This window comes from Saccostrea cucullata, unplaced genomic scaffold, assembly GCF_032062105.1.
Source record: "Saccostrea cucullata isolate Sc308-1 unplaced genomic scaffold, CSIRO_AGI_Scuc_v1 ctg435, whole genome shotgun sequence".
NCBI classification, from domain to species: domain Eukaryota; kingdom Metazoa; phylum Mollusca; class Bivalvia; order Ostreida; family Ostreidae; genus Saccostrea; species Saccostrea cuccullata.
The window spans coordinates 1,200-27,118 of record NW_026921569.1 but is presented as its reverse complement, the minus strand read 5'-3'; the positions used below and the strand labels follow the sequence as shown (position 1 = coordinate 27,118).

The window sequence follows — 25,919 nt, the reverse complement described above, 5'->3', positions numbered from 1 at the left end:
ACTACTCAGAGGGAGAAAGAATTTGAACGAAATGAACAATTTTCAGAACTGATTGAGAAAATTGATTTAATGATAAACAAAACGGATATTACAAATAATCTGCTGGAGAATTTAATTGATGTATGCAGTCAAATCCCACCTGTTCACAATCAAGTACCTACACTTTTGGATGAAGAGGAAACTATATTGAAGGCTGTTTTCACCGAAATCGAGGTAAGCTCAATTCAATCCCCAACGCAGTTATTACCAAGAGAAATTAATGAATTGGCATTACAAAAGGAAGCTTCAAGAATTGATTTCGATTCACAAATGGAAAAAGAAATAAGGAACAAAGCATCAGGTAAAGTACTCGAAATTCTTCTAAAAATGTGGGAATCAGATTGTACAAGAGAAGAACAGAAATCGTTCAACAAATGGCGATATAAGGAAGCTTGGCTGTTAGATTACGAGAATAAGTATGGAAAGGAACCTACAAAGCACAAAAGAGTTAAAAAACAACAAAGTAGAAAAGCCAACGCAATGCCACGTAGAAATTATGCAGATGCCGTTAGAAACGACCCACCGAGATATGATACACAAAACACTCTACCAACGGTGACAAGTTCGCGAAAATACAACACTCAGAAAAAGCAAATGTTTAGTAAACCAAAGATCCACAAACAAAGTATTCCATTCAAAGCAATTCAGAACCCTAGAACATATGGAAAAATATCTTCAAGGGACGAAATATATTATCTTCAATCTAAAGGCTATTCACTCAACATGTACAAAACTAACCGTGTGACATACATAGAAAAAAAAGCCAGAAACTATTTTTTAGGGGGCGGCAAACCCAACCAAGGGGCAAACAACTTATTTCAGGACTGGTAAAACAAGTACAAGAAGCACTAACACCACCCAATGAATACACGACGAAAGGTGCGGAACAAGACTTGAATTCTAAACCTACAACAAAAAACGTTGACCCTAAAAGTTATCAACCTTTCAAACAGACCTTTAAGTGACTCGGAGATACATCTGTGATCCAAAGGTTTAAAATTCACTCCTACGCCTCATAGTAATAATCAAGAATTAAGGACCGATATTAAAGAATATACAAGCTAATTCAGAGCATTTGTGTCCCCCGCTTAAGGAAAAAGTAAAACATGCGCAGTTCAGGGGGAGGGGGGAGAGTCATATCCCCCTCACTGAATTTGTCGAATTATTAAATGTATACATGCATGTATGCTGAAACAAATAAAATATACCATTATGGATATAAAGATTTAATTGCTTATTCTTTATTATGTGTATAGTAGATTCTTTTTATACGGAATATTTATCACACTGTAAAGATGATTTTATGAGTTTGTACAAGCTAGACCTCGTAAATTGTTTATTTTGCGTGCTGAATAACTATTATTTAGTAAAAAAAAATAAAGTATTTCTAAGAAAAAAAGTGGTCCGCCCGGGAATTGAACTTGGGACCTCTCACATGGGAAGCGAGAAACATACCACTGGACCACGGAGTCTCTTTACATAGCATCAAGTATATGCAGAAGTGAAATCACATACATGTATATATTCATGTTCGGTATTGTCAAAATTTTTCACAATCCATGGTGTTTGATTTATTTAGCCTTTATTAAACAGTTCTAAGAGATGTAATAAGAACATAAAGTCCGCCGAGAACCTGTTTTATGCGCAATAACTCTCCTCATGCCCCTCTGCTAAAAATAGCGACATATAATACTATAAATACTAATGAAACAAACGGAGCGGGGCACTTTGAAAGAGGTGAGAGAGGTCCTAGGGAGTTTTGGTATAAAATTACATTGCATAAGAACAAAATCTTCGCAGCTCTGTTAAGGCCTACTACATGTATGAGAAATCAACGGAAAATAGACGTGCAGAAAGGGGGGTCTTCTTAAAACTGAATTTATTTTAATTAAGCTGTTTTATTATCACAGAACTCAAATACTTATGGAAATAGCATAGTATAGTCCACTCTGTACTGTATGAAGTTTAGTCCAATCGATGGACAGTCACGTGAAGAATGCACAGTTCGTGTACTGAATGTAGGTCATGAACAAATTTCAATATCGCAAGGGCATACCCTAGTTGAAATTAAAAATTCAAACTATTAATTGTTTCTGCATACTTTGTAGTTTCTGAAAAGTGCTGCTGCTTTGAATAGAATTTGCGTTTTAATAGTTAAATTTTCAGGTAAATAAGCCAATGTCGAAATATGTTTGACTTTTACCAAATATTTTGGGTACTTATAAAATCACGCCCTCGATTTAAAGAAAGCAGCAGCACTTTTCAAGTTAAGGAACATATCCTTTATTTATATTCAAAACATGGTTAAGATCTATTAAGTGTATGCCCTTGCGAAAGTACGATTTTATGAGGCATCTCATTGTAAATTAGATGTAGCCTGCACATAAAAACGCGACACATTTATTTAAATACATGCTCTTGATAGTTAATGAATAATCGCACTAAACAAAGGATAAACATTGGTATTAATCTTTTAAATGACTTCATGGTCAATGACCTTATGACCTTGACTGTGACCTACACGATTAAAGACAGACAGAAAGACGGACGGACGGACAAACCCAAATTAATATCCCCCACTTTTCAAGCGGGGGACAACAAGAAAATGAGGCTAGCTGAATATTTCAATAAAGAAAACGAGAGTGATTCAGATTCAGAAGAGGAAGAAGACCTCGTACGCAACAAATCTCACCTTAACCCTAAGAAAGGACGAAACGAAATTCTAGATGTTGTTTGTGAGACATTAAATACTTTGCCGCTGAATAAAAACAAAACCAAAAATAAAATGGAATCTAACAAAAGAAGAGAAGAATGCACTTCAATCATTGTCGAGTGATGAATCTATTGTTATAAAAGAAGCGGACAAAGGTGGCGCAATTGTAATCATGGATTCTAATTTTTATAAAGTTCATATAATGAACATGCTATCGAATACGGAGTACTACGAAGAAATTCCAAACAACAACGAAAAAAAACAATGCAAAAATTAAGAATCTTTTGAAACAAAATAAAACTACATCAAGTCTAACAAAGAAAGAGGAAGACTTCTTAATAAATTATGAATACAGTGAAAGTAGTTTTTATGGACTGCAAAAGATTCGTAAATCTAGACATATAAAAGAGGCTATCAAGTCCAAGTGCTCGGAATACATAATCTCTCCTTATTCAGAAGATCTCACATTTTGACTAATAGTAGGTGGGCCATCGGCACCAACACAGAGACTCAGTAATTCTTCTAAAACCGTTATGTTCTGGAGTCAAAAGTTATGTACGAGATGACTTTGATTTTCTACGTCATTTACCCGAGAAAGTGGAAAATAACAGTAAACTCGTTACACTGGGTGTAATAAACTTGTACAGCAATATATCAAGTTCCCTAGGACTAGAAGCCGTGGATTCCTGGATAAGTGAAAATCCCGACAAAATTAACGGCAGATTTACAAAAGATTTTATATCAGAAGCAACAGAAATAGTACTATCTAATAATACATTCACGTTTAATGGAAAACATTTTAAACAAATAAAAGGAACGGCTATGGGCACAAAAATAGCTCCTACATATGCCACATTAGAATACTTAGAAGAAAAAATGTATAAGAAAATGGAAGAGCAGTTCAACGAAGAGGGGAAACTTTACATTACTTATAACTGGAAAAAATATCTGGACGATTGTTTTATTGTTTGGAAATACAGCGACAACAAATTGTCTACCTTTAAAACATTACTGAATGAACTTAATCCTGATATAAGATTTACAGCGGAGGAAAGTACAGATAGAATTCCATTTCTGGACATCATGGTAATTAAGGAAAACGATGTCATTTAGACAGATATCTATTACAAGCCAACAGACACGCATCAGTATCTTCATTTTAATTCGTGTCATCCACGGCATACGAAAAGAGCCATCCCTTATAATTTAGCAAGGAGTTTTCAGAATTAGCAAAATTTAAATTTCAGTAACGTTTGCATGCATGAGTATTTTTTTTTTCAATAAGTATTCAAGTCTGATATAACTACACCATTATTCACATTAGTTTCATTCATTCGGCTATCAACTATAGTATTTTTGTGTGTCTTCTGCCGAATGACAGACTAAAAATTGCCTTACTCATAGATTTTGTCAATCTACTTAATGTATTATTCTTTTATTATTTCTCATAATTTTTTTTTATTCCAAAGTTTTCTTCTCCAACAATTTATGATTTTAACTTAATATTCAGAAGAGATAATTGTGTTTTTTAAATCCCTTATTCAGATTTTTTCCACAAAGAGCCAGGAGAATATGAATAATACTTATCACATTTAATTATAATTGATATTACTTGCTTTAAACTTTTATACATACCTGTTTATGTTGTATGCTGAGCAACCATAATGCAAAATCAGAGATTTAAGGAACCCTGAAATTTAATACATGTTATTAAACTATGAATTTATAATGTAATGCTTTTTGGTAAATAGGTTAGGTATGAAGCCAGTCTGCTTAGTAACTCCCTCCCCCAAATCCATGACATATATAAAAAAAACTTAGCTGAAACTATTTTTATATATATACACGGTCTGCATGGCAGGGCATTTCTAGTAATGCACTTGTCAATATTTTATATTTTCAACTGAACATTGGATATTTCAAACAACAAAGTGGACTATTCAATTACAAAATAAATGAACACATGCTATTACATTGAACGTGTATGAACGTGTATGAATATGATCGAAAAGCTTGAACGCATCGGTGTAATGCAGAGTCTTTTAGATTTAAAGTATAGAATCAAACATATTTATTTCACCAATATTATTTCTAGCAAGAATACAACTAGGAGAGCGTGCTCAATGTGTATATTTCATATTCTGGCTGAATTTTTCTGGGAACAATATAATACATGTAAAACTAGTGATAAACTAAAACTTTATTTAAGACATTATGGTTTAGTTATAGAAGTTTGGGTTTTGGTTTTCTTTTGTTTCTATAAATTCAGTGAAAATGAAGCACATACTAAGATATATTGATCCCTACCCATCCTCGCAAACCATGGGTCCTGAGTCGTCACGTTAACGTTGCTGTTAGACTCTTGACATACTAATATTTCTTTCAATATTCGTGGAAAAACTGTACCTACGTCTTTCAGGAAAATTGAAAAGCTTTCTTACCTCTCAATCAATCGCCAACTAAATCTGACTATTATTAAAACATTTAAATTTATTCGTATTTTCAATAAGAAAAGCAAGCCAAGGATATTTATTGAAATATACCAAGCGTTTAACGGCAACGTATTGACTAAAGATCCCTGGCATGCCAGGATGTATCTATCCATACCTGCCACTTCACAAATAAAGTTTCCTGTTTTATAATTCCAATTGAATAAATATTAAATGGATAAAAGTTACATGCAGTATGTTACTTTTATATTATTTGTAATTTCATTTGTGAAACATTTATTGAGACGCATACATGGGGTGATAAAAAATCTCTATATTTACAAAACCACAATTCAGATCCGAATAAAATTTGGCACACATGTTCTACACAGAGCATATGTTATGGAATATTTTGCCAAGTGATTGTGACGTCACAATGTGAAAATGACCTCATTAAGTAGATCACTCATGACAACAAATGGCTGACTCAGTCTTAAACGAGAAACGAACGGCTGTAAAGTTAAACGTATATCTTGAAAATTCCTCTGCAGAAGCTTATAATAGTTTGTACACGGTTTATGAAGACAAAGAACTTGCCAGAAACTTTTTCATGAATTGAAATTAGGGACTAACTATCTTCTTATTTGGTATTTGCGACCGTTAATGCTGATTTAATGGTTGCAAACAGTTTTACCGGCGACGCGTATATGCAATTATTAAAATTGATGTTCTGTAATTATATTCATTATGATAGCGTTATATTAAACATAATTTTAAAATATGAATATTGTTCGTTATCTCCAAACAATATATTTCAGCATATATTCTGAGACTTCCTGAAGATGTACGGAAGCAGCAAAAAGATTCAGAATTCACGATTTCCTCAACATAAACTGAGGTCCCAGGTGGTGTTGGCACGATAAAGATCCCTCACTATTCAATGGCCCTGAGTGCTACATATACGGCAAAATTTGCAGCTCTCCACCGGCAAATGATGACGTCTTCATATGAGTAATATATTTTCTCGAGGGACGTTAAACAATAGACAAACAAACAACAAATTAAAGATGTGTTATCCATATGCCCGTGTCATCTTAAACCTCTTAATTGATTCATGTATTTCTTCAACCCACTTGGCAATTTTATCAAAAATTGAGAATTGTGTAAAATATTGATCTAATAGAGAACACCTAACACCCAACAAAGGAACGTAACTCGACGATATTAACCGTATTACTAGTTTATGAATACCATCACTCGCTTCATATTCATTTTGTAATTATCAAAGGCGGATCCAGCACCGGCGCGCCGGACGCGCCCCCCCCCCCCCATTTGATTTTTTTTTTAATTGGATTATCTTAAAATTAACAGGGAAAAACACTCTAATTTGTTAGAATCCTTTAGTTTCCGGTGGTTTCTCCTCTGGACCCCACCAGGGCTTGTCCTGGACCTGCTGGGGTACTTACCGAGACCTAAGATCGAGGCCCTTTGAGTTCTGGATACTGAGTGGTGAGACGATTGATTCATTTCTAGAATTAATGAATAGACTTTTCTTATACGTTGAGTTGCATGGAAACATGAGAAATGGGCAGTTAATAAATTCAGAAAATAGAGTTTTAATGACATTAATACGGCTTAGGCAGAAACGAACTTATCCATTGCTTTCTCTATGCTTCGGAGCAAGTACATCTAGTGTAGGCTACATTTTGAAGAGAACATGGTTTATGTTGTGGGACATACTGGCTTCAGAAATTCGCTGGCCAACAGCAGCAAAATGGTTATCCATGAGTGCTCACTGGAACAACATGCAAAACGTATTGGGTGCCATAGATGGAACATCACATGAGATTTACATCCCGCAAACGGAGTCTCAGCAGGAACTTTATAGTGGACACAGAAAATTTCACTGTATCTGTACATTTAAAATCAACAGTTTCCTTTATCAAAAATGAACATTCGTATATTACAATTCAATTTTATATGTATACATGTTTGTATGTACATAACATTACATGTAATACAAAATAAAAAGATCCTGTGTAAATTTAAATACTTCTATACGAGTGATTGGTCCGTACGTTTCGTCAGTTACACAGGTAATCACAAAGTAAACAAGTTTACAGTTCGTAAAACAGATATTTGTTCGTTACGTGTTTTGTGTTCTCTAATAGCAGAAATACATGCATTTACTTACATTCAACAACATGCTTCCATTTTGTCATTTTCTCTCTAAATAAACAGCTTCCTGGTTAGAATTTTCTTATATATAAATATTGATTAAGTTAATTGTGTCACTGTAAATATATAGAATACTTGTCCTGTTACTAAGTTTTAAAAACCTCTTGGAATGTTCCTGAGTTTACTACAAATACATGTATCTGTATTGCTAACTGTCTAAATATTATGAACAGGGATGACGAGAAGATTTTGTTTTACAATATTTGTATTATGTTACTCAAGTGGTTACTTAATAAAACAATAATGTTTATGTAGCTATTGACCATTATGAAACAGATAAGGAAATTGCTCGCCTTTCAAAGGAAGGATATGGAGATAACGAACAGTATACAATCTGTAAGTCCATAAAACAATACAAAACAAGAGCAGAGCAGAGCAAACACGGACCCCCGAAACATCAACGAAACACCGTTATACAATTGCATCTATGAACAAAGATACTTAATCTTGTTTCCCAGACTGAAAAAGAATCCCTGTGTATTGAACTAAAAATATTAAGCATGGACAACCATTTTTCTGGTATATAAGCATATAAATTCATAATTTAGTCAGATAATGTTTTGAAGCATATATATAGTTGATCTTTATCTTGCGAATGCGTTGTATATAAGTAGATCTGTATTTAATGAATACACATAATATGGGTTTTTTCAACAACAGGCGACACTTTTCCGAATTAAGCAACACCGGCACCAAAACTTAGATATGATAAATTTTTGTAAAAATATTGCAATTTATTGAAAATACTAGTATTTGTTATTAAATGTCAAATTTAAAGTATTGATATTACTTAGGTTAAAGTAGAAAAAAATGATTGCGTATATAAATAAAAAGGCCAACTTATTAAGCTTAAAGTTGTATTTTCAAATTGAGAACACAGGAGATCAGTTTTCCCAAAAGATCAGAATTTTGATCTGGTGCCATAGTGGAGGAAACATCCACTGCATTCGGTAAGGCCAGTCGTGACCTTCATTAAAATACAATCGGTTAACAAAGAGCAGTCCTTGCGAAATGTTGATTTAAAACAATTAAACTATAAACAAGTATACTGTTTGATACCTTAGTAATATGAACAAAGAACTGCAAATGATAGTATTTTTCTCCCGACTACCTTTAAGTCATTTTTCAAAAGTTAACATATTCGATATTTTTTTTTGTAAATTTTCATAAGTAATTATATGGGTTTTCATAAAACATTACTTATTTGAAAAAAAAAAGGGAAATAACTCTAAAATTTTGCTAAAACTTTTCTTTCACTAAAGAAATCAACGGAAAATGGAAAATATTTTTAAAACATTCCCCCGTGACACAAAGATTCCTTTTTCACAGGTAATATGTATCTTGTGAATACAAAAAAAATCAGTAAACCACGTGGCTGTAGCTCCGATAAAAATTCCGTCGAAAAGCAATCAACTTTTTAAAAAAAAGATATGTCTCTGTTTACATATACATTGGCAATTAATCAGCATCGAATTTTTTCTGCCAAGTATTTTAATAGCGTAATGGAATATAAAATTGGACAAAATGTAATGACATCGCAAAAAAAATTCTGTACACCATTATATGCACTAAGTATCTACTGTACCTTTAAAAGCACGGGGAGCGAGAGAGAGAGAGAGAGAGAGAGAGAGAGAGAGAGAGAGAGAGAGATTTTAAAAAAAGAAGTTATTCTTTAATATGACTTTTTCCGTGTTCATAGACGAGTAGGCTTCCTTAATCAGTTAATCAGTTTATTTTTACAAGGGGTTATCACAAAGTTCGTGGATTGAGGCTATAAAATTAGTACTATGTAGTACGTGCTTTCAAAATTTATATTGTACATAAAACAACACAAAATAAAGAAATGTTGAAAATTTAGCCTGATACGTTCATTATTTGCCAAATTATTATAAAATAAAATCGACATTATGCGATCACCCGGCCCTGTCGTCGTTTATTTTCATCCGACAACGTCATTGTTTTTTCAATGTTTACTTAGACCTCGTACACTTTTTTTGATGAGATTCCCTGGAGCTGAGTAAGGACTTAAACCCGCCTTATTTATATGTCTTTACTATGTCATTCAATGAATATAATATTCCGAATGGATTTATACATTGGGGAATATCTTCGCTTGATTGTGCCGGCATATTTTGCTTTTGGGAGTTCAATATCTACAACACATGATCAAGGTCATTTTTTGACGTAATTGATTTTCACACCTTGACTACATATCGACATGAACTAAGCATCCCTTTCTCTCTGAATCTTATTTTGACATTAAAAAGACAAGTAATCTGGCTGCATATTATTTCTCTGTAGCCAGTTTAAACATTTCTTAAGATATTTACCAATTTTTCCAGGGGCAAAACTTTATAGAATGTTGGAAAAGGAAACTCCTCCCCCTTTTGACGTCATTTTCAAGGCCTCATTTGTTTGGACATTCGTTGTATAATTCACGATAAAATTTCATAGAACTTCCAGAAAGAAGTTAAAATTTCATATTTTATGACATGATTGTGTCCCGACACATACCCGAAATAACACGATTTTTGGATGTCAAATGTTCATATCAAAAGAGTTTTTCTCAGTTACACATAGTTCGCAAAAACGTCGTGTTCGAGGTTGCGCCGCCTGGACATACCATTGCCTACAAAAACATTACTAGTTTATTAAAAATTAAAATTTATGATTTATGGTTTATTCTTTAGATTGAAAAGATGATGCTAACTAGGTATTTTAAAATTCATTGATGTACCTAAAGCGGTTTTAATTTTATGGGGCTAGTCCACGAACTTTTTGATGACCCCTCGTAAGTGTTTGATTTCCACCTAGAAACCTACAAAATTGGGGGGGGGGTGGTATGGATTTAGGAAGGGAGAACGTACATCTCAAAGATCCTCCAAAGCACCCATATTTCAAAAAAAGAAAAAACGGAAAAAAAACTGGTGTAATAATTTAGAAGTTCTTTGTGTTTCTGTATATTTTGTATAATATCCCAGAAGCCATTATAAATGGCTATTACATGTACATCTTGTTTTAATCGATCAATAAAGTGATATAGTGCCCCCCCACCCTCCTATTCCGAATATTAATGTGTCACAATTAAAACCCAACTCAGACAAGCGCAACATTCCGGAATTAATACCCTCTAGAGGGCTTTTTTAATTACCTGAAATAAAACTAAAGCGCTGTTTTCAATGAAAACTCTTGCAAGTTATGTTTTGAAAATATTTTATTGATATCAATCCAAACGATTGGAAACAGGTTTTAAATAAATTAGTGAATTCCTCTCCTTATATATAGAGGATATCTATATTGTGTGATTTGATATTGGCTTTATCCAACAAGTTGAAATGGTATATATATTCGCGAGGCTTGCCGAGCGAATATACACCATTTCAACGAGTTGGATAAAGCCAATATCAAATCACACAATTATAATAGATGTTCTATTTATCTCATACGACTTTCGTTTTAACAAAACTTTGAGACTTCCCCTGCGAAACTACATGAATGACTACCAAAATCAAATTGATGACGTATAACTTGATGACGTAGCACCGTTGATGTTTACATGCGTCGAGAGAAAGTAGATCGAGTTCAAAATTTAGAATATTTGCTATCTGTGTCTTTGAAAACATCATGTGAAAATTGATGGAGCTTTACATCAAACGAACTTCTGACTGAAAGTTGTTAGGACTATGGGGATCGTGAAAATCAACTCTTTTTACGATGGCAGTACAAATCGTGCTAGGCAAGGCTAGGGTCCTAGACTTTGTCTAGATTGTTTGCTGATCCATGGTAAGTTACACCTACATTACTAGGTAGGCATACGTAGTATAATATAAGAAAGCATTGTTAAAGATGTCAAAGGAGTCTTATAACAACAACTTAACTGGTACATGTAGGCTTTACTTTCTCCGAAAACGATCTAAGAGGGGGGGGGGGGTAACATCTGTCTTCAAATAGCCAACGGATTCCTTGATAAAATAAGACACTTCTTTGACATCTTGCTTTTAACGATATTGCTACCCTTTATCATTCATTTTATAAGGGCAACAATTTTCACAAATAAAAGTTTCAATAAAATAAAATCTTGAAGCGAGGGTTCGTGTCAAAACCGGAAGTGCTATTGATAAAGCATCTACCCGTTGATAAAGCATAAGTTTATCCAACGGCCTGTATCACCAACACGTATGAGATAAAATACAATATGTCATGCAAAAAGAAAAAAAATAATACAATTGATACATAAATAAATAGATACAATATAATGTAATACATCATTTAGAAAATCTACATGTTTCGTCAATAAATTTATGAACAGCACAAAAATACTGTTATTTATCTGCAAAGGCAAATAAATATCACCGCATAATAATATATTAATTTGATTTGAACATATTTTATTATGTAAAATACATAAATGGATTGGGCAGCAGGCATAGCCTATATAAGCATTCTCCATATATCTCCAAAATATATTAATATTAATAGAAACCAAATCAAGCATGAACAAATGATTAAAAGAGTACTTCTAGCATTAGAAAAATTTGTGCTTGAAAAAAAAAAGATACACATCTTCATTTTTTCCACAAAAACATAATGGACTACTTACAATATTTCGTTTATTTTGATCATGGTTAAGTATACAGTATTGTCGTAATTTGGTATGAATATTTGTGTATCGTTTGCCAAAAGAAAAGTATGGTGGTGGAATATCAATTTTTGTTCTCAAGTTTTTCAAAATGTTTTGACTGAGACGGCTTCTCTCGTATTTCTGTTTTTAATAAATTCTATTGTTTTGTAGCGTCAGGTAGGAATGAGTTTCTAAATAGTTCTAACCTACACCTAGGAACAATAAAATCTTGTTTGTTACGAGTATTAAATGTGGATACATGTTCACGCTTATGTACCAAACAGATAACAAAATATGGGTTTAGTTTAAGATTTGAGTTAATTAGATAAAGTTAGAGGGTTCGAAAAAGCGGCCACGGCACTCTTCCTAAATGGAAACATGCAGTCTTTTATTATATCCAAGACTATTTCAAAATATGGTGAGTTTGAAAGTCCGATTTCGATACCCACCCCTTTTTTTAAAGAAGTAGAATTACGGATAATTTACTATTAAGCGCTGGTATGAAGACAAGTCGTCAATTATCATTGAACCTTTCTTTGTACCAAACAGAGGCATTATGCCCAAATTGCCATTTATATTGAATTAAAAGGGTGCAATTTATAGGCGGGAATCGAGAGTTAGCGTTCGTATTTCTTTGTCAGTAGTATATCTTGGCATAGAAACTGATCATTGTAAAATATTTTGCGAGTGGAATCTTTGAGGATCTACCAGTGGTATACATGTCTTTTAATAAATTGAAATTTATGACAAGTGGAAATTGATCGACTGTTACAACCATTTGTGAAAAGAATGAAGATGGAATTGCAATGAATAAAAGTCTGCATCTGATTTAAATAATAACTGATTTTTAAAAGATAAACAGATAAAACGTTTCCTTAGAAAAACGTGAAATTCTGTACTGTACTTTTAAAAAAGTGTAATTGAACATAGTAACAATTAACCACTCGGTTACTAAAGGATTTTTTGCATCATTGGTCAATATGAAAAATAAGCAAATTAACAAAAATAAATTTAGCAAAAAAATTAAATGTTTCCTGTAGTAGGACGTAATAGGACAAGGACCGTTCAAAAATTACGCGGACTCTGCTATTATTTACTTTTCCAGGCGTCATATAATTATGAAATTTCACAGAAATATGTATCTCAAAGATTCCAATATATTTTGGGCAAAATTTCCCTTTTTTTTTAAATCACCAAAACTTATTGCTGTGTTGATACCGCTGATTTAGAGGTACGGAGCACGACAAAAAAATTAAAACAAAAACATGCGGAATCCAAAATTAAACTCATTATTTTTCTATAATTCGCGATATTATTCTACGATTTTCTAAAATTTATCTTTCTCTTATTCCCCTCGTGGGGATCCGCGTTAGAATAGATCCTCTGTACCTCCTTGCTTGTTGTAAAAGGCGACTAGATGGGGCGGTCTTTCGAATGAGACCGTATAAACCGAGGCCCCGTGTCACAGCAGGTGTGACACGATAAAGATCCCTCCCTCCTAAAAGGCCGTAAGTGCCGAGGGTAGGTCTAAATCTGCAGCCCTTCACCGGCAATGGTGACGTCTCCATATCAGTGAAATATTCTGGAGAGGGACGTTAAACAGTATACAATCTTTATACTATTCTATTATTATGTTTTAAGATTTCTGGGATGATATTTGAAGTACTAACAGAAATATAGTGATTTTTCTCCGATTTGATGCCTGTGAAAACGACTCTGAAAATGACGTTTCCTGAATTGACGTAGCATCGCCTTTTTGTCAAATTATGTGTAATGCCCAGGAGATCGCTAACATAGATCCAAGATATGCATAATTAAATATGTGGTAAACTTGGATATTCGTGACATTTATCTACTAATAGCATATTTGAATTTAAACCGTTATACATGTACCTCTGTAAAAAGGCTACATGTGAGGACCACAAGAAGATAATCGATCGACGAAAACTATATCGGGACTGTAAAGAACGTGATTGAGAGTCACCAATGCCACACTATATCTGATAAGTATCTGCAGTTTTTGGTTTTAAAACAAAAAAAAAAGAAATACTTTTTATGTTTGTTTTGGTTATTGGTTTTACACTTGACAGGAAATGGGGTATCTGAGTAGATAAGGTAAGTTAAATTGTCTATACAAGAATTCTTGAGAAAATGTTGAGATAATGAAAGCTAATGTTTTTTTTTTTATAAAATCCGTAAGGTCGAAGATTTTTCTGCTCCGTGACTTATTGATATGTCATAATAAATCATTTAAAATTAATATCAGTGTACAACATTTTGATATGAAATTTTGAAGACCTCAAAAGTAAAGATTCTTTAATATTATGTGTGACACTTTGCCAAATTATTTTTTTTCTGTGCAATAAGTCCGCGCAATTTTTAAACGGCCCTCGTAAGTGTACTTAAAAAAGCTTGATCGCCCAATTTGATGGCTACTGAGTGAACGAGTCAGATTTCCGCTTACATAAGAATAGTGTAAAAACGAATATGAATATGTGTATATCTCATGCAATTAATACCAGTTAAGGTAAATTGTGAACAAAATATTAATGCTGATTCGACGTCATTCAGCATTTTAATTAATAGTAGACTGACTTGCAGGCAAAGTCATTGAATAAACAATAAAATTTGCGAAGCGACGACTTGATATTCTTCTTTTATTAACTTAAGGAGGAATGTCACACCAACTTTTTGTTTCCTAAATCTCAGACAACCCTTTTAAACAATGGTTTCAGCATTTAAGGACTGAGATTAGCTTTTAGTTATTTAATAGGATTTTTTTTTTTTTTTTGTATTTTTCAAAGAAATGAAAAAAAATATTTACATCCAAACTCTACGGCTTTCCATACAAACAATATGCTTTCTTGTAAAACATTTGCTGTAGTTGAATGCATCACATGAATACCAATTAAAATATGCAAAGAAAAGCCGTATAGATGTTTAAAAAGAAGTTACCGTTTGAGCTTTATTGTACCCTAGAAATTTAATGTTCTTAAAAAGTTATGAAATTGGCTTTAATTATAGTTTAGTAGATGAATATGATTAATCATTAAAGAATATGGCATGAAGTAGGACCTTTCTGGAAAAACAACGTCATTAATTTGGTACATTTTTAAGTTTAAGGTATAAAAGCTTCAAAATGACTCATTTCTCTTCTAATTTTCCTTTAGAAAATAGTGTCTGCTACTATTAAATATTGCTCCTACATAGAGGAGCTCTTGAATGTATTGAAAGACATAAACCTCGTTGACGATAAAAATAGAGTCATCCGGTTAATCATGAAGTAAGTTATTAAGTTACGACTTTTTCTTGTAAAATGTATCAAACAGACGTCTCACATACTTTGGTTTCTTTTATTTTTAGTTAACAGGGATTTTAATTATACCCAAAGAAATATGATGTCAATTCCGTGTGTGCATTCCGACGACCACCTTACATTTTGACGACAGCTATGTCTTGTAAAGATTTTTAAAGATTATAATACAAAATCAAAATAGATTTGCGGACTCAGACTGAACTAGTACTATTTATTGTTATTTTAGAAACGGATTGAGTGAAAAATTTTGTCTAAAAAAATAAAATTCTCACTCACTTTCCAAAGATTTCAAATTTATCATTCTCAGAAAAAAATCCCTTTCTTATATTCCAATATAAAATTTTCAACAGATAACCTTTATATTTATATATTTACATTTGCAAATGTTTTCCTTTATATAACACTATTGAAAGGAATGAGTATCTATAACTGTTTAAATACAGGTACGGGTCAATAGGTCATAGATGTGCGTATGGATAATCCTTTGACGTAATTTCTCAGTGACGCCATAAAGGGTCGACGTACATTCAGTTGATTACATACTTGCCGTTGAGTTTGAAAAAAAAATGCATTCTCACATGATAAAATTCAAAATCAGGCAAATATAAGGTATGAAAAAGTTACACATGTAAACATAAGTAATAAAGTATCATTTTAAACATCTGTCGGGCTATAAATACGGGTTGGTACGAGATTAAATTCATCATAAAGCCCTTCGGGCTTTATGGAATTCAATCTCGTGACCAACCCGTATTTATATCCCGATAGATGTTTTAGAATGATACCTTATTTCTTAAATATCGGCTCTGTGTCTCAACAGACCTATTTTTTCATGTTTTCCTGGTCGTATACATGATATACCAAATATATAGAGAAAAATACAAACATTAAATATATGAATATGATGATCAGTTGATTGATTGATTGTATATTGTTTAACGTCCCTCTTGAGAATTTTTCCCTCATATGGAGACGCCACCACTTGCCGGTGGAGGGCTACAAATTTTGTCCTATGCTCGGCACTCAGGGCCTTTGAGCAGTGAGGGATCTTTTTCGTTCCAGCACCTACTGCGACACGGGGCCTTGGTTTATACGGTCTCATCCGAAAGACCGGTCTCCACGTCCCGCAGTGGGATTCGAACCCGCGACGTAAGGATTGACTCCTTACTTCGCGACTCTAGAGCAGACGCTCTAACCACTGCACCACGCAGGTGACAAGATGATGACCAGTATTCAAGCTCAAATTCCATTGATACAATAAAAAATCAGAAGCAGAGCAAATTTATACGACCTCAGATGTGGATCAGGTGTGGAGGAGTACTGGTGAGCATCCCCTGCCGACCATGGCACATCGCCGTAGACATGATCAGGAAAACTAGTTGGAGGAAAATCCGTAGACAATTCAGTGAGTTAATAAGGACCTTATACCTAAAATAAAATGTCCTCAGCATTTGTCTTCATGATACATGTATACAATATCATTGCATTGGCTATCTTTCCATATTGCACCATGCACAGCTTGAGACCCTAATTTCACCCAAAGGACTGAAGGCCCGAGGACCAAAGTTGGTTCTTTACTGGTATAGGTACTGGAAAAAGATAAGTGAGACCTACTTGGCCAAATATAAATAAAATAAATCACCCGACTATTCAAGAATGTATTTTATTTTGTACTTTATACATATTTAACACTGATTGAATAAAATATTAAGGGAAAACTCTTATATCAGACACACATTAATTCTCTTTGGAGAGAAAGTTCAATAAATCTTCCATCCAGAAAATGAAGAAAGTTTTTCTCTTGTATAAGCAGCGAGGTACCCGGAAGCCACGTTAACCTTGTCTCCTTTCTTCAGACGGACAACTATCGTGTTCGAACCGCTACTCCAGACTTGCTGTGATGTGTGCTTATTGTTAAATGCAGTCCATCCTTTATAATTACCATTAACTCTCAGGTAAGGATGTGCTGCTTTACCCGGCTCAGTCAATGTTGCCCAGGTAAACACATATATGCCACCAGAAGGCGCTGTAAAGGTTCCTGTTGCTTTGTTGTATGCATTAGCATCGTTTACAAGAACTGTGTCATACATGTAGATCCATGTCTCGTGTTACTTGTAATTTTTGGATGTTGACTGGTAAGCCGAAAATGCAACACTGCCTGGAACATTAAAAATAAATTATTTACTTTTTGTTATGATGGTGTAATGTTCATTCCATGTTTATTAACAATACCGTATAGGAATGCGTCCCCTATCAGGTTTTTTTCCGCGTCATGTTTTTTTTCCGCGAATCAGAACCAAAATGAGTATATTAAATTTACGAGAATCAAATATTCACTATTTCAAAGTAGCAGTGATTATATTAAGCCAATGAAGAAATTGGATGTAAAATGTAAAGTTATTAAACTTCTGTTACTTCATACGGGTGAGAAATAGATCGATCGACCTTCAACTCGTCAATATCTGAAGACCCGCTCAGCTGATTACACATCTGTGTTGCGTAAAAACTATGAAATCCACAGATATTATTTTTTTAAGATTTACACGTCCATAGTTCATTTAATTTCCAAACTGACTAGCAGCTCAGGTATAATTAGTTTTAATAGCTTCTCACAAGAAACGTGACCCATATAATTAGCTGGTTTGTCATTTAGTAAACAAACAATTAGAGCTTATACCTATTACCGGTATCTTGCGCATGTCCTCTGATCCCGCTATTTCTACCCTCTACGATATAAGCATTAAGAAATAATTCTACTACAAGATAATTTTGTATTAAATTTACACTGGTTTATTTTCCGCGATTCAGAACTTCAGAACTCGTCGCGAACAAAGCGGAAATTGCATACACGCGGAAAAATCCTGATATACGGTATAAAGTATATAGCGAAAAAGGTTCTAGCGCTCCCTTCTATTTCACCATTTTCGCCCTTTTTGCGAGAGGACAAATCTTAAACAGCGCACATTCAATGAGATAATAATTCGTATAAAAACACGTGTCTTGACGATTTTAAATGGAGGAAAAATTGTTTGCAAGTGTGAAGGGCAAATATAATTGATATGTGACGAATATGATATTGTATATACGCTGTAATATTATGTAATGCAATTGTATATTATTTCGGTTGTTTATTATTCCTTTTTGTCAATAAAAATCCCATAAAATTCAATACTTCGAAAACTTACCCTGACCAGTATGACCATATTCACCTCCTTTGATGACCGAGTCTAATCCTTTCTCCATATTGCTCGCCTGTGTTTTCAAATATTCTAAAAACGGCTTGTGTCCAGAAACAAGTTGGATCGCCACAATTAACACAATTATTTTGATGCGTCCCATCCTTTTTGAAATCTTAAAGATAAAAAAAAATTTATATTACAATGATGAAAAATATAAGAGCAGAATAGTATGTTTAAAATACATGAATGAAAAACAAGAAATTAAAAAAATATTTTTAACCTCTGCTGACTGATTATTATTAATTCTATCGATTTTGTTGCTCCTCCTCTTATATGACCTTAAAATCGTTTGTAATACACTACTCCGCAATTAAATTTGATACACATGCAATTTGGAAATTTGTATAATTATTTTTAGCATTGATACAATTTATTGATTAAAAGTAAAAAAAAAAAAATAGCGTAAATATTTATAACCGCATTTACATGTACTAATGCGTCTTTTTAATCACTTATTATAAGAGATTCCAAAGACCCAAACATATCTTGTCTTGATATGAGTAATACTTGAACAACATACAATATGTTTACAAATAATTATTAACCACCCTTCCAATTGATTTTGATAAGAACAAAGTACGGTATTGGCCAAAAATGCCGGCTGTCACACATGCTCCATTCAAAACATTTTGAAAAGGTTAGAATTTTTAGAACCAATTGCAAATGATATATAATTGATGAACCTGACTTAAACGTATGCACTGGAAAAATATAACGAGGAATACAGTACCTTTTATAGCAGAACGTCGAGATTTTACGAAGAATTTTGACGCGATGTCATGAATATGTTTTAATTGTACAGTAGTAAACGTAATCTGAAAATTCTTATTAACTCGCTAGGACACAGTTTATATTACACTCTAAATATAAATTTAGGAAAATTAAGTTGTTGATTTATCAATACGCCATTATTGTTATAGTTTTTTTTAAATTTATTTATTATCATTATTACTTACAATGGAATCCTCCACGAAGTGTCTCCGCTTTAGTTGATTAGAATTAAATCCAATAGAGGAAGGAAGAGAAAAAGAAATAAACAGTCTTTTCTCTTTGAGAATTGGTTTCTTTTTATTGCATTGATTATACGGGTTCAATAATTTTTTTTAGCAATTTCTCTTAAATAAATTGAGAAAAATTCTTTTACAACAGATCTAGTGAAAAAATGTCCTGATGGTAAAAAATCGACGTTTCCCCGGCACCAAAAAAAAAATCAAATCTTTTGAATATGGTATGTAAGGTGCACGAACATTTGAAAGAAAACTCGAATGTCAAGATAATTATTATTTATATTATTATCATAATCATTGGAACAGTAGTTAAAAATACTATGGCTATAGTGGAGGAGAGACACTCCTGTAATGGTCCATTTTTCAAATGATTTTTTTTTTTTTGGCATTTTTCAGAGAAAATTTGAAAAATGTTTAATTTATAACAAAGAACCTTTACGATTTAACAGTTCCTGTAAATAGATCCACTATATGAATATTTAATAAAATATGTAATGAAAAGCTGGATAGGCATTTTAATCTTTTTCATATAAAAATCATTTATGAAAATAAAACACATTATCTATGTATATTCATTTTAATCTAATGTTTAAATCTTCATAAATTTATGCATAAATGTGGAGAACGTGCCAATTAATCATAAGAAAAAGATAAATAAAATTGCAAAATTTTTGAGAATATTTCCTAGGATTTGGACCAAACCGGATCAAAATTAAATTGATCCCCATTATAAAAAATGAATTAAATAAATAATAATGTATTGCTTTCGTTATGTATTAACAACATAAAAATCTATATTATTGTCAAGTTTAGTTAATTTTTAACCTGAAGTATACATAATCAAACCATTATTCTTTTAATTATGTTATTTATTTTCATTTTTTTTTAAATTCGTGTTGGGATATGTTTAATTGCGATGTGAATTGGCAAAATTTTATAAGTTATTTTCTCAAAAAAAAGCAATTTTTTTTAATATGACTAAGATGTTTTCTCTCCTTATGACTAGTTTAAAGATTTTGACAATAGGTTTAATAAAAATTCAATAATAATGTTTAATTTTCATTATTTTTTTTATTAGAAAGTGAAAATGTCTATCCAGTCTTTCGTCACACCATTTTCTTAAAACCATTAATATCACGTATCTATTTACAGCAAATATTAAACCGTAAGCCCCTAATTTGCAAATATAATATTTTTTGCATTTTTTCTGAAAATGTGCAAAAGAGATAACATTGGGCTTTCATTGCTGAAACCATTACTCAATGGGGGTGTTTTAAAGATTAATGAAAAACCAGTGTATGCAATGGCATTCCTCCTTAAGCAGGGCGCTTGTCATTCCATCATCAGCGATGTGTGCAGAATTTAACATAGCAAAAGGAACACACCCGGAAAACGTTTACTCTTCTTCTAAACAGGACACGAGCTCTGTTAATCGTTTAAACTAGGTGTGTTACATTTGTTAAACTGTTCACACATCACTGAGCACGGAATGACAATACCGGTGAGTGTTTTAACTTTCTCACATTTCCAATCTGAATTTTCTGGATTATAGTTTTAATAATTTTTATTAATACGCAACTAAAATCATTGAGTTATTGCAAAAACTCATTGAATTATGAGAAAGCTGATGAAACGTGACAGAAAGTGTGTGAATAGCAATTATTGGCAATACAGGTAAAACAAAAATATTTTATTAAAATGTTAAAGAGAAAAGCAAATAGCGTTCGAATGTTCGTGTTTTTTTTTCTGGGCTGCACGGTATTACCAACACCTTGCAGAGTTGATCCTGAAGAATTGATTGAAAAGGCATGACTTATATGTAATTATCAACGTAAATAACCTAATATTTCAAGGCAAAAAAAATCTGTTCAGCATTATAAAAGGAGAAGAAATGAAGATCCCCGACTCGAAAGATCATACCAAAAATGTAGTCAAATGAATCTGTGCCTTAAGAGCGCACAAACTTAAGAAAGAAAAATCATTGAAAATTGTTTTTCCTATGTTATCCAAGCGATAGCGTCGGTAGTCTAGTGGTTAAGGTGCCGAACTCCAAACAAAAGGTTGTGAGTTCGAATCCGGACCAAGGCAATTCGAGGTTTTGTCCTTGGAAAAGGCACTTTTCACGAATTTCCTCACTCCATCCAAGTGTAATAAGGGGTACCTGGCTATAGACAGTGAAAGATATTGTCAGAATGTTAGCGTTCTAGCGCCTTAAAGGCAGCTTTCACTGAGAAAGATTCTGGATTGTTATGGTCTGCTGGGGTAATAATGTATTGTAAAGCACATTGAGTAGCAATTATGCGAGAAAAAACGCTATAAAAAATTATTATAAAATCAATCATTATTATGATTGGAATTGTACATTTAACATTTAATTGTACATCTCTTTCACTATTTGTGTTATGCCTGCGTAAAGTCTCTAAAGTTAATGTAAGGCAACAAACAGTTTCAGAAATAAAATGTGTGACTCGGACTAGGCACAGAAGTAATTTTGCACATGAATATTCATGTACATCTTTACTGCTTTTATAGTGCACAGTAATCACCAGGCGGCTCTCTGTCATCATAATCGTTAACTTCAGCAGCAGAAACATCAGGTTCCTTATATCTTATCCCTGTGTTGAGATTGCTGTAATCACTATCATCCATGGCACTGTTTATGTTTCCATGGGCGTGGTCGTAAGTTTCATCATTTTCGGAATCCTCTTCCTTTTCATGCAGATGGTTGTATACGTCATCATTTACGTCATAACTTTTCATCATCGAACTTTTATTTCCATGATGGGTGCGCGCGTTTTTTGTTCCTGGTAAATCAACGGAATGAGCAAACGGTGGCACATTTACAATCTGTTTCTGGAAAGCAAAAATGTTTAATGAAATATGCTTGCTTTATTTGGTGTAATATGTTCTGATGCCATTGAGTAAAACTACGTTTAACGACGGAACCAGGCAAAACTGGCTGGATTGTCTGCATATAATCTTGTTAAAGCCTTTTTTCTTTATTTATTTTGAAAAGAATCAAAAATTAATTCTTATATATCAAAACAGTTAAAGTACAACCCGAAACTACCAAAAACGAAAATTCAAGTCTCTAAAAAGACCTTTCTTTGTTTGTTCTAGGAAATGCAACTATAGCAGTTTAAAGGCGATGCGATTGTAATCAAAAGTGCATTAAATTTAGAAATTACATGTTATTGAATTTCCAAAAAAAAAATTAAAATTAAGTAAATGAACTAAGAAAATTGCAATCTAAGGATGAGTTTAACAAAATAATTATGTTTGAAAAGGTGGGCCCATCTAGGCTTCAGCGAATACTAGTATCTTTAAAATGATGTAAAATTTAATTTATTCAATATTCTGTATATTTCTCACCTCATTTGTTCGTTGCTCGGCAAAACGATTCTGATCTGCTCCTCTTTCAGTTTCATAAGAAGTGTTGTTAAAAACTACAGCCGTCTGGTCATCCCTAATTAAAGAAATGAAAATTGTAATTTGATTTCGAACATCAGTAAAACCTTTCAGGAAAAAACCAATACACAAACTTATCTGTATATTAAATTAAAAAACGAAAAACCAAAACACTGCCAGGCTTTATACTTTTTGGCATTTTTAGGTTTCCCATTTCGTATATTTTTGTAGCAGATGACTCCGAGGACAGTAAGGACAATCCCCAAGATAAGGCCTCCAAAAACAGCTCCAACCATCAACCCGACCACTCTATCTTCTGCAAGGATAATAGCTCTATTTACAAGAAATTTTATTTATTTAATTCAATTATTTCGTGAAATGTTCATCTTTAATTAAAGGTACTTGGACACAGATTTGAAGTTATTATTTTCTCTATAATATTACGACTTATATATTTTAATAGCATTTCACACAAAAATTAATTAAAAATTTTAAAAGATATTGCAATTTCAAATTTTTCGGCGGGTTTGATTGACATATCCTTGCACTCTCACGAATTTAATTTTATTCTTAATCCTTAGGAAAAGTGGCAATCTTGTTTTGTATAAATGAAAAATATTAATACTATAATCCAGAAAATTCAGAGTAGACACGTTCGAAAGCAAAACAAACACATAATAGATTGCCAGTCCGTGCAGTTGTGGTAAACATACTGTTACGATTGAACGCACCCGGTGAATTCTAAATATAAACAATAACAGAACTCGAGCCCTGTTTACAAAAACTGTGTACATAACACGAGTGTGCTCGATTTGCTGAACTCTGTACGCATCTCTTAATACGGAATGACGATACTTGTGAAGATGTTTTGCTTTCTAACAGTTCTACTCCGAATAAAATTATTTTTCTTGATAAAAGTTTTAATATTTCTCATTAGAACACATCAAAATTGCCACTTTTCCTAAGGATTAAGAATAAAGTTAAATTTGTTAAAGTGCAAGGATGTGTAAATCAAACCCGCCAAAAAATTTGAAGTTTTATAACTGTAAATGAAATAAGATTTTTAATTTTTGTGTGAAATGCTATTAAAATATATGAATCGTGATATTATACAGAAAAAAATGAGAAAATATTAACTTCAAATCTGTGTCCAAGTACCTTTTATGTGGAGAGGGGTTATATAGGCTATCCCTGCTGCCCAACCCATTTATGTATTTATTGCATAAAAAATATGTTCAAATTAAATACATCTTTAATCAAGCATTACTATGATTAAGTTTAAGTTTACTTAAACTCCCTTACCATATCTTTTAACCTGTTCGACTATTCGATTATTTTCAATGAAAAAATATTTAAACTGGAGCCTAGAATGTATGTATTTTTACAGGTTAAACTTAAATACCAAATGGAAAGTAATACAAAATCGTGAATTTTGATACCTGTTTGGTCTTGGACATTTGCTTGAGAATTGCTACCTGGCAGCGCTGTAAGCAAGTATACTTTTTGTGAAAATCATTAATTAGCCCTTTCACGGTTAGTGCGGTACTACACTTTTGCAGTGCAAACTTATAACGTTTGGCGAAGTTTTTATTGACAGATAATTAAAAGACGTATCTTTAACAATTACTTTTACGTCATATTTCACCAAACTGTATCATTTGTTCTGCAAAAGAGCAGTGCCACAGTTAGCGTGAAACGGTCTGTTCGAGAAAAAAAAACATCATAGACCCCAAACATGGTCAATAGATTTGGATTCTTAATTTTCTCAAATTCTTTTGAATATTCTAAACATATATGCAATCAAGCTTCACCTTTTTTTCTGAAAAAAAACCATAACAATGTATGATCTAAATAATTTAAACAAAATGGAAACAATACAATTAATATAAAGTACTGACTTAATCAATTTAATAATAATTTTTAAAATAACAGAAAATAAGCGCGAATTTGAAAATCATGCAACTTTATAAGGCTTTCAAAATTATTAAATAGATATACTAGTCGATTCAAATGTACATACGCAGAGAACATTCGGAGTCATCGTTAAATGAGACATAGCCATCTCTACAGGCACATGTGTTGTTTTCACAAACAGAGCCAAGTACCATAGAACACTGCTCATTTCGCTGGCATGATTCATTCAGACTTAAGTTTCCTGGTAAACAAAAATTTGCGTTATTCAAAAATATATAGAAATAAAGATGTTTTTTTTCTGTAAAAATGTTTTTTTTTTTAAATACGAGTACGTAATGAAATCCTCTTAAATATTTCAAAGATTTATAAATCGGGTATTATTGCAATATTTTATACCCCTGAATTTTAAAAAGCAATGCTCGGACTTTACCCTTTAGACAGTCGTTTCCGAACCCTATGAACCCAGATTTGCAGGTACAAATGCCGACTTGTCCTTTTATTGAACATATTTTTTCCCCTCTGCACGCTTCATGTGACGTACACAAATCATCTGAGATGTCAGCTTCAAAAGAAATATTTTGTGCATACACAAAAGGAATACGTTGAATGTTTTAAAAGATTCTCGAAATAGATATTACTAAAAATTATAATAGATCTTGCAAATGAACTTAGATTATATAGAAAGCCAACAATAAGTCCAATTTTTGACCAAAATAAATAGATGGCGATTCGGCAGGAATAGTGGCTCATAATAAGAATTAAAAATATATTTTTTTTCCAATTCTTTTTAAAAAATCTAGGCGTTGACTATGTTGTAGGTGAATGTAAAAAGAGCAAATATTGGGTTGAATACGTTTTGATTTATTTGAATATGGACCTAAATATATATAGCCGCACGAATCAAATAATGCATAACTCGGCTCCTTTCAAGCCGCTTTTCATTAATTAGTTTTGTTTGTGGGTCTTCTCTCAATGAATTTTAAATGCGTTATCAG

At 32.7% G+C, this 25,919-nt stretch overlaps 2 protein-coding genes across 3 annotated transcripts in view; both read right to left on the bottom strand.

Moving 5' to 3' along the window:
• The window catches only part of LOC134260368 (uncharacterized), a 60,979-nt gene extending 53,516 nt beyond the window's left edge, over positions 1-7,463 (bottom strand). Inside the window, exons 1-2 of the mRNA XM_062742940.1 lie at positions 7,376-7,463; positions 4,388-4,442 (exon numbers count right to left, since the gene is read on the bottom strand). Of these exons, the coding sequence (XP_062598924.1) occupies positions 4,388-4,442; positions 7,376-7,403 (83 nt within the window). The 5' untranslated portion in view covers positions 7,404-7,463. The remainder of the gene's footprint in view (positions 1-4,387; positions 4,443-7,375) is intronic.
• An 11,340-nt stretch (positions 7,464-18,803) lies between these two features.
• Positions 18,804-25,574, bottom strand: LOC134260370 (uncharacterized). Of its 2 annotated transcripts, XM_062742941.1 has the most exons (6): positions 25,355-25,571; positions 25,031-25,165; positions 24,450-24,494; positions 23,200-23,326; positions 22,975-23,068; positions 18,807-22,455 (listed from the first exon to the last, which is right to left on the bottom strand). In XM_062742941.1, the coding sequence occupies exons 2-6, from the start codon at positions 25,116-25,118 to the stop codon at positions 22,129-22,131; spliced, it is 681 nt and encodes a 226-aa protein (XP_062598925.1). In that variant the 5' UTR covers positions 25,119-25,165; positions 25,355-25,571; the 3' UTR covers positions 18,807-22,128. The 2 variants fall into 2 exon arrangements, with proteins under 2 accessions (XP_062598926.1, XP_062598925.1); XM_062742942.1 differs by lacking the exon at positions 24,450-24,494 and having other exon boundaries at positions 18,804-22,455; positions 25,355-25,574.
• Between the last annotated feature and the right edge of the window lie 345 nt (positions 25,575-25,919).